Source organism: Aplysia californica, unplaced genomic scaffold, assembly GCF_000002075.1.
Source record: "Aplysia californica isolate F4 #8 unplaced genomic scaffold, AplCal3.0 scaffold00035, whole genome shotgun sequence".
Classification (NCBI taxonomy): domain Eukaryota; kingdom Metazoa; phylum Mollusca; class Gastropoda; order Aplysiida; family Aplysiidae; genus Aplysia; species Aplysia californica.
This window is the reverse complement of record NW_004797305.1, coordinates 774,118-784,193: the sequence shown is the minus strand read 5'-3', so window position 1 is coordinate 784,193 and position 10,076 is coordinate 774,118. Positions and strand designations below refer to the sequence as shown.

General features: G+C 39.4%; 2 protein-coding genes across 2 annotated transcripts in view; both read right to left on the bottom strand.

Moving 5' to 3' along the window:
• Positions 1 to 6,463, bottom strand: part of LOC118479188 — a gene marked incomplete in the record, with an annotated part of 10,266 nt that extends 3,803 nt beyond the window's left edge. Inside the window, 1 exon segment of the mRNA XM_035973861.1 lies at positions 2,400 to 6,463. Coding sequence (XP_035829754.1) covers positions 2,400 to 2,660 — 261 coding nt within the window.
• LOC101859546 (sodium channel protein 1 brain) overlaps positions 1 to 10,076 on the bottom strand; it is a gene marked incomplete in the record, with an annotated part of 65,608 nt that overhangs the window by 35,221 nt on the left and 20,311 nt on the right. Inside the window, 3 exon segments of the mRNA XM_035973862.1 lie at positions 6,495 to 6,612; positions 7,178 to 7,322; positions 9,493 to 9,550. Coding sequence (XP_035829755.1) covers positions 6,495 to 6,612; positions 7,178 to 7,322; positions 9,493 to 9,550 — 321 coding nt within the window.

Sequence of the window (10,076 nt, the reverse complement as noted above, 5' to 3'; positions counted from 1 at the left end):
AAGGATCAGGAAAGAAAAAGCAGCAGTTCCCTGTTGTAGATCGGGCACAGTTATGAGCGTGACATGAATCAGCCCATTTACAATTCTACTGTGCTTGAACGAGAAATGTCCCCCTTTTGGGAATGGCCTAAAGACACCACAGTCAGTGGCACTGCCCCGGGGGGAAGAGGAGGTATGGAAACATTGCGGTCCAGAGGGAAGAAATAATGGGAGAGCTACCACCGGTTCCATAATCTAAAACCGAAACAACTGAAGTGAAGAACTTACAAACTTTTTGTCCACTGCTCAGATTTACTGCTTTCTATCAGGCCATACACTAGTTGCAAGACCTTTGAGTTGCATTGGAATTGGAGGGACATTTTCAAGTTGCATTTCAGAGTAGGTTTAAAAGAATTAGCGGAAAGTGACCACATTGATTACCCAAGACAGAAATAGGGAACAAAAAAACTTAGCAAGAGGTTTCTCTCAAAGAGCATCAATAATTTATATTATGGCTAGCAACTCATTCTTGCTTTCCAGCTGAAGCCAGGTTCAGTATAGAAAAAATACAACAACAACAGCAACAACAAAAACTAAACAAAGGAAAAACTAGCTGAAACACAATTGTCGCCTCCAGAGGCTTCTCAGAAGACACAGATTTGTCAGCAGTCTCAAAAGTCTTTGGTCTATATAATAAGACCAGTCAAACCTATCAGGAGCTGGTGTTAAATAACCAATTTTTCCCTGCTTCAGTAGACTGCGTTCTAGGACAGCAATAATCACGGAAACTAGGAAACGAATATACCTTTTACAGGAGACAAAAACAGTTTTTAGAATTAGGAAATGAACGTACCATTAACACAATGGTTGTTTGAATTAAGTAACAAGCTTACTCTCAACAAGAGACAACAATATTTTCAGCAATTAAGAAATGAACGTACCCTTGACACCTGACAACAATTTTAGGAATTCTTCCCTTCCTACAGTAAACTACACTCGACAAACAGCAATAATTGTTCCCTAGCTCAGTATGCACAAGCCGTTTTAACACCATTACATTAAACAACTATTAAGAAAACAGTGGCGAATATAATATTACGTTCATTTTTACATTTAAGTAGATTTCAAGTCTTACAAAAAAGAATATTTCGGAGATAGAGTACTCGGCACAGAGCGCAGAGTGAGAAGGCAAAGAATAAAGGAAAGAAGGAAGAGACCAAAGACTCTTTGTTTTGTATTTTGTTTTGGAAAGTCGTTGTTTTTTTCGACCATCAAGGGATCTTTATCGTGCGTAACTTGCACACGGGACTTCCGAGATTTTTCGCCCGTATCCCAGAAGGCTGGGTATTAGATCTTACCTACTCTAAGATCATGGGTGTGGCTGAAAGACAGCAGTAAGAAGGAGCCAAGGAGTAGCAGTTGAAAGTCTACAGAAAGAGTCAGGAGCCCAGAGGAGGGGGCAAAGGGGGATATGGTGGGGGCAGAAAGTTGAGACGACAGAACATGGTTAGAGAGCACGAAAGGAGATGAAAGAAGAACATTTTAGAGAAAAAAATGTTCCGTCGCTATCAGGTTTCGAATCCGGGACTTATTGAATGATACGCAAACACAGTAACCTTTAGATGACGAGAGCCCCAAACACTTTAGAAATACATAACATGTGTTTCATTCAGGCCACGGTGGTTCGTTTACGTTTAGTTTTTTTCAATGGCGATCTGAAGTAGCGACTATGAGTTGTAGATAAGTACATTGACACAATGACGTGAATAAAATGCTGTGAAAAGAAAGGCAAACAGAAAGAGAAGGAAAGGCAAGAAGCTGGACCAGTAGTACGGTAGTAGTCTGAAATTGCTTGTTCACTGTCCTGCTGTGTGCAATGTGCCTACCCCCCCCCCCCCCCCCAAAACACACACACACACACACACACACACACACACACACACACACACACACACACACACACACACACACACACACACACACAAACCTCATCCAAAACCTCAAACGTGACGGGGTGGAATATAGCTATGCAGACACAGTAAAAGAAGCAGCCTTCCAGTTTCGGACATTTTAAAAAGGACTAGTCCAACGAATCCTTTACTGGCAAGCAAAAAGCAGAAAGTAACAAGGCAGACTATGTTCTATAAATTTGTTTTTACAATTTGCATCTAATGAGGGTTTCTATTTTGGTTGAATGAACCACAAGTCAAACATGGGGAAGGCCCATCCGAATAGAGGGCACCCAAATAGATTTATTTCGTGAGCAGACTTTTTATTTTTTTTCGGTCAAGAGAGAGAGAGAGAGAGAGAGAGAGAGAGAGAGAGAGAGAGAGAGAGAGAGGGGGGGGGGGGAGAGGGGGGAGAGAGAGAGAGAGAGAGAGAGAGAGAGAGAGAGAGAGAGAGGGGGGGGGTGCGCTCACCGGAAATTTGGCTCGTTGGTTCGTGGAGGGACTGAAGGCCTGGGACAGTTTAGAGTCCGTGTTATCTTTATCTCTAGCTTGAAGGTCTGCGCCCAGCTTCACCCTGGTTCCGATACGAGCAGCTGAGTTGTTCACATTGCCCTTCTCCGACAAAGCCGCATCGTTGTCATTGTTGGCCCTCTGTTGCTCAGCGCTCACAAGCTGACGCACCTCATTGGCTGCGCGCTTCGCGGATACCTGGACCACAGCCACGTCATACATGGCGTTGTGCTTATTCCGGGCGTTCTCCTTCTTCTCCCGCTCTTTTTCCTGGATGGGGGAATAACACGAGCAGCATGCAAGACAACATTTACTTTATGCACGGCTGACAGTGAATTTGCGATGTGTATTATTGTCATGCAACAGACACATTAAGAAGAAGGCAATACATACACTAACAAGTAAAAATCAAATTAAAAACAAACAAACAACTTAAATAGAAAATACAGTTGTTGAAATGCACAAGTCCAAAGTGCACTCATAATATACTATTAACGTTCCTAAATCTGGCCTAAGACATGCAAACTTTAAATTCCTTCTAATAAGTAAAGATGTTCTGCGTCTGCCAATCACAACTTTACGTGCTTAAAAATTAATGGGAACGTAAGCCACTAGCGTACCGGTTTGAACGTGGCAACTTATATAATATTATGACACATCAAGCCATAATGTCTGACAAGCTGCCCAAAGTGGTTTTCCGGGTTCACATTGAGATTGAGCTGGTTTGGCTTGAGACCGCTAGCTGCCTAGGCCATTGTCTCTATGAAAAACCGGACCAAACTTTAAGCCTGAATTCAATTAATTTCAAAGTTTATGTCATCTATTACAGTCACATGCCAGTGAAACCGGTCTATGTAGAGGTACTTTCTATACCGGTTACAGGAACTATTCACTCAGCAAACTATAAAAGTCAGGACAGCCAACACTTCTCCTATGATCAAGACGGTGCAGGATTTTTTAAAATACGAAAATCTGTTCACAAACATCAAAAGTTGATTTTGAATCCAGAATTCTCAACACCGATGACCTAGATATATGATGTGGTCTCTTTTGCAACGGGAAAGGGGTTTTCAAAACTTCAATTAGACCAAGCTACATCTAGTGCAGTCCAGATTAGCAAACACCATCTTATAAACCTGTACAAATGTTTATACTTCTATATAGTCTTGCGCTGAAAAAGAAAACACCTACTGAAGCATACTAGAGCAAAAGGAATGCTTTTCAAACATGCTAAGAAGTGGCTAAGGTCTAGTTTTTTATATGTTCAAGGTTGAGTTCATAAAGACAAATTAAATGCCATATTTCACAGAGGCAAGTTTTCGAAACCATGGCAACTGTATCTCTAGTAGTCCTACTAACTACATAAATGAAATACTGAGGTGCGAAAGACAAACACATGAAAAAGATAAGCTCGCTATGTTAGCGTTAGCTTTCCAAGCAAAATAGAAATGTCTGCAATGTAGTAGTTCTACTGGATTATGAGGTGTAGCTTCGGGTCGTGAGTGAGGATGAGTGTCCAAAGCACTTCTTTAAAATAAATGTCAAGAAAGGGCAAAAAAACAAAACAAACTCGGATTTGAAAGCAATGGATAATGGCTATTAAGATAGTGGCTTGAAATATCAACGAAAAGAGACAGAACGGGAAGGATTTCCGTCTACATAACAAAGACAATACAGGTCCAGAGCTAAAAGTATGGAGCAAAGAGGACGAAATCTGAATATACACTGGGGAGGAAACGGGGCGTCCGGGTAGGAACAACAACTTGGGAGACAATCTGTACATTGTGCGGTTCTCAGATCCTGCGAGGTGAGGAGACCTGGAGGGAGGGAGACTACGAATACAGAGAGAGGGCTTTCAGGAACTGAGCAGGAGATGGAACACAGACTCAGGGAGAAAACAGGCATCAAAGGGGGTGGGGTAGCTGAAGATAAAATAGCAGGACAGTGTATGCAGAAAATGACTATCAAATTCTTTTCTTTTTGGACTTACAGCCTCACGTTCCTGGAGAAAAAAATGAAAATACAACACCATAAGAAGACACCAGACAATGTTCAAACAGTCGAAAGGCTACAGAAAACAACTTTATGATAATATATAATAAAGTTCTGCAAAAGTATAAGATAAGAGCACTCTTTGCATATAAAAAGCAAATGTTCATTATTAAACGCATCCTTTCCAAAGCATTGTATTATAAACTATGCAGTCCTACCTAAAGTCAAAGCACCGCTTTGTAGATATTCATACCACCCCCTATCACCACAACCTTTTAAAACAACAACAACAACAACATCAACAACAACAGCGAACAAACAAAACCTACACCATAGACATAAAGGAAGAGTCCACAGAACAGATCTCCGTCACGGAATGAGGTTACTGAAGTAAGCAGACAGCACTTGGAAAAGAAGAACCACACCAGAAGCTTAACCGCTATCAGTCTCTCTACGTGTGTATCACTGTATGCGTAGCCGAAAAAGTTAATACAGCGTGGTGCTGATTTTGGTTGCTTTTTTTCCCTTTCTTTTTATTTTTCGTATTGATTCAGGGTTCGAAAGACTAGCATCCTAATTGTGTAATACTTTTGTGAGAAAGGGTTTTGTTTGTCAAAGAACACAGAATAATAATTATCAAAGTACCGTGAATTTTCTTAGATTAATCGTAGTAGACACTCTCGAAAGCAATGGCAACGAGAAAAACACGCATTTCTTGAAAAAAGCCCAACTCTGACACCTGAAACCAAAATGCATATCTTGACGTCCTGCTCTAAAAACATAAGCAGGAAAGCAAAGAAGACGACAAAATTACAGGGTTTTATGGGGTGAAGTCAGTGTATCACATGGTGGTTTGAATGATATAGACAGGAATCTCAAATTCTTTCTACTAACTGGTGACGATATGGAAGTCTGATCGTACAAACACGTTACAGGCTCATGCACCGATTCTGTTAGTTATGAATCAACGAAAACAAACAACATTTTTTAAATAATTGTGTACGCCACAGGCAGAGAGACCATCTTTACCAAGACTATATGAAGTGTACAAAACAGTATATTATCAATAAAAAATGTACCAATACAAAAAAGTTAGACAAAATGCATGCGATATCATAATTAACAAGCGTTCAGCTAGATGTTATGACCTATGTTCATGCATTTCTACTGTGGCTGCATAAGGGTATTGTATACAAATAAATACAATTCATCAAACCTGTCTGCTTACGATTCGTGACCCGAACATAACTTTCTTGAAGATGGGAAGATACAGAAGAAAATGAAATCAATAAAGAAAATCCAAAACAAAATGAACTAAGAGTCAAAATGTTGTCCAAAGTAGGAAAGAAGAAATAAGTGAAATGAAGATCTCAACCTGGCCAACTTGTTGTACACTTTTCTTTGTCGCAGTAAGATCATTGCAAGCAACCTTATGTGTAGTACTTTTGTCCATTACATACTTTTACATTAATTACATGTCAGTTTAAGAAAATTGGAAACTCCGAAAGACAAAAAGTTGGTTTCAACGAATCAAATACCACAAGTTCATCAGTGGCGAATATATACTAACACTGACTTAGAGGTCTAGCTGATTAAATCTATAGCACGTTTCGGCTGACCTAACATACGTAATGCCACTACACTAGTCATAGCCTAGACTTGTCAATAGAAAAAGAGAGGAGCTGTATGTGCGCTCCAGTCACATCCATTCTTTGCAAATATGAGTCAGGAATAAAAAAAACAATCTTGATCAGAGCAAGACCTACAAAAAATAAACCATTCATTTGTAAAACAAAATCAAGGGATAATATTTTTTCTGCAATAATGAAAGAAAATATAATAAAAATAATATAATATGCTCTGTACATTTGAGTCATATACGGCGTCAACAGTAAAAACACAATCGATGCAAAATAAGAGTACAAATATTCACTCTCTGACAGAGCTTGACACACACGAAATTCAAATGAACATTGTAAGGCACTCTTAAGAAATAATCAATTGTCATACTAGAGAATCCAGTGCAAACGAAAAAAAATCACATTACCTTTCCTGCGCTGAGAGCTTCCTCTTCATAGGACATTGAAACAACAGCCAGCATCAGGTTGATGAGGTAAAAGGACCCAAAGAATATGACAATGATAAAGTAAATCACATTCCACGGTCCTGTCGCTCGAATCACCTGTAAGGCGGAGGAAAAGGTGTTAATAAGCAATTCCCTTTTCGCACACCCCCCACTTTATAAAATCAAATCAATTCATGAAATAATTGCAAAATATTTAATGTCACTGACTTCGCTGCGCTAAAAATACTGAGAGGTGAAAGAGTAAAATGACAATATTTTTTATTCTGTAACTAATTATCGAGAACATAAGGTAGAATATTGGATTTATAAGACATGCTTTATTAGCTTCATACTGTCGTTGAAGCTTTATAAAAATATACCAATTTGTGTTATTCATGAGCATTCAATATCAACTCTGTGCTCTAGAAAGGTCAACAAATAAAAGTGGGATAAAACAAATCAGTAAAAATAAAAACACCCCAAAAACTCATGCACTCAACCCGTTAATTATGAATCAATGAAACAAATTTAGTTTTTAAATACATCTTTTAACAATCAATAATGCAACAATTTATGCTCTAATCTAAAAAAAAAAAAAAGTCTGACAAAAATGTAACGGGACACAAGGCAGGAGCTAAACTCTGTGACAGTAGAGTACATTAATAATCCTTTGTCGACTGACCTTCCCGTAAATATCCTCCCAAAAGTCGAGGGTGATCAGCTGGAAACACGTGAGCAGAGCCCAGCCAAAGTGGTCAAAGTTGAGGTACCCGTAGCGTGGGTTGTCCCCCACATCGCCCAGGCACGTGTAGTTGTCAGGACACGTGCTGTGGAGCAGAGTGAGCACAGTTACAAAACTGGCCTATTTTGAACTTCCATACTGCCCTGATTTGATGAAACGCATTTTTTAAAATCTGCCTATCGACCATCCATATTCTGTTTTTTGTTTGTTTTGTTTGTTTTTGTAAAGTGTTTTACGGCGCTCGCAACTGCATAAGGTCATATGAGCGCGCGGGACACACCTAATATTTTCAATTGGTAGGAAATTTTGAATTTTGCCCAGGTGGCGGCCAAAGCCTACTCTTATTGAGTTTAGACCACCAAGGGATCTTTAACGTGCGCAACTTGCACACGGGCCCTCCGAGATTTTTCGCCATTGTCCGAGAAGGGTAGGTGTAGATCTTTCCTACCAGAAGATCAGGGGAGTGGCAGAAAGACTGCAGTAAGGAGGAGCCAAGGAGTAGCAGTAGAAAGGCTGCAGAAATAATCAGGAGCCCAGAGGAGGGGGCAAAGGAGGTGAGGGGGTGGGGGAAGAAAGTGGAAATGAAAGCAGACAACAGAACATTGCTAGAGAGCAGAAAAGGAGGTGAGAGGAGACAATTTTAGAGAAGAAAATCTTTTGGTCGCTACCCGGATTCGAACCCGGGACCTTTGAATGAGAGGCCAACACCTTAACCTCCAGGCCACGAGAGCCCCCATCCATATTCAACTGTGATATGATGAAACGCATTTTCTTGTCAATCTCGGTCGCTACCTTAGAATTACAAAGTTCTATCTGACAATTTAGGCCGTTTTGAGTTACTAACACCATGTGGTCAGAAACTAAATGTTCTATCTGCTCAGTCAAATTCGTAAGATTATTCGGAGTCTTTATCAAGATATTCAAGGAGCTGCATTAGAAAAAGCTTGACATGTTGTGATACTCAAAATGTTAAACGTTAAATTTCTCAAAACTAAGTACTGAGCTGATTGAACTTTGTAAATCTAAGGTAGTGATTTGTCATTGTCTTTTCTTTAACACCAACAGTAACATCGCTTCTGAGAGTACAGGCTTTGTTTGTTTGTTTAGTATAGGGTTTTACGGCGCTCGCAACTGCATAAGGTCATATGAGCGCGCGGGACACACCTAATACTTTTTCGTTGGTAGGAAATTTTGAATTTTGCCCGGGTGGTACAGGCTTTGAACTGTTCAAGCCAAGGTTACGTCTTAAAATAATTACCCCTTGATTTAAGTTCAGGGCATTTGTGCCTTTAGTAATAAAAAAAATAACGATAACAAAAGAACAACATCAACAATGGTAACGTAGTAATGGTCTTCATATTACTAATATTACTAAGGACATTTATCACAATTCTAAAATTAATAATAATAATAATAATAATAATGACAACAACAATATCAATAATATCTATGGCCTTTTGTGTCTTGACAGACGATCACAAACCAATATTGCACGATACAGCTTTGCCCGGGGCGGTAGACATAGGAACATTTTTAAGTAGCAGACTGCCCAAGAACTACTCCCCTCTTTTCCGATATTGATTTCCTTAATATACCCCAAAGGAGACACGCAGCCAATACGCATAGGATCAAGGAAATTACCATTACAATACCAATAATAATGTTTATTATCATAATGGTATGACGATATATGTACATAACATTGATACTACTACTACCATAGCTTTTCCCTTCGTTAGTCTTACAGCAACGTTTTTCTCTCACGCACCATTGCGCATCAAGCTATAGGTTAACATAAATACATTTTGTTTCCAGTGTTATCATTGTTTTTATCACGTTCCTGAAGAAGCCCACAAGGGCAAAACATTGAACACATTTTATGATGTCATAAAACTATAGTCCCCACTGACTGTTTTCTTTTTTCGCATCATGTTTATTAAAATGATAATGATGATAGTGATGATGATGATGATGATGATGATGATGATGATGATGATGATGATGATGATGACGATGATGATGATGATGATGATGATGATGATGATGATGATACTCCAGCTCCTATTTTTACTGTTACTATTGATGCAACTGTTACAACTGATGCAGCAAATGCTGCCATTGCTGATGCTATCAAACTACTTACTACAAGAACCAATCCACTTAAAACGAGCCCACTTTATCTATCATATTGAAGGGAATAATATCTCAAAACGAAAAAAACCCAAAGTGCAGAGCAAACGATTAAAAAAGTATACCCTGATCCACTGTTGTTGCCACATATAACATATTCGTCATCCGACAGGTACCAGTTGTCTGCAAAAAAGAAGGAAAAAAATATTTAAAACGTCTTAGGAATCAAAAGTGGGGGCACTACAAATGTTTAAACCTTCTTCAAACATGAAATATGACAATAACGGTTTTTCTTGGCATCGAACAGGCTGCTACAAACATGGCAGTAGAAACCGTGAATTAATATGACGCAGGGAGCCCAAACGATACGTGTTTTGTGTGCAGGCACACAACAAAAAAAAACTATTTAAAAAAACTTTAAAAAAACAACTAACAAAAAAAACCCCCAAAAACAACCCCCCCCCCTCCACACACACACAATCCAAACTTAAAATCACATATTTGTGCACACATGGACATGCACACACGCAGACACGCACGCCGACATCCACACAAACAAAAACAAAACAAACAAACAAACAACAAAACTCACGCAGTTGTGTGCCTATGAGCATGCTCACACACATGAACACACATATGCTTGAGCGCGTGCGTACATACACACACACACACACACACACACACACACACACACACACACACACACACA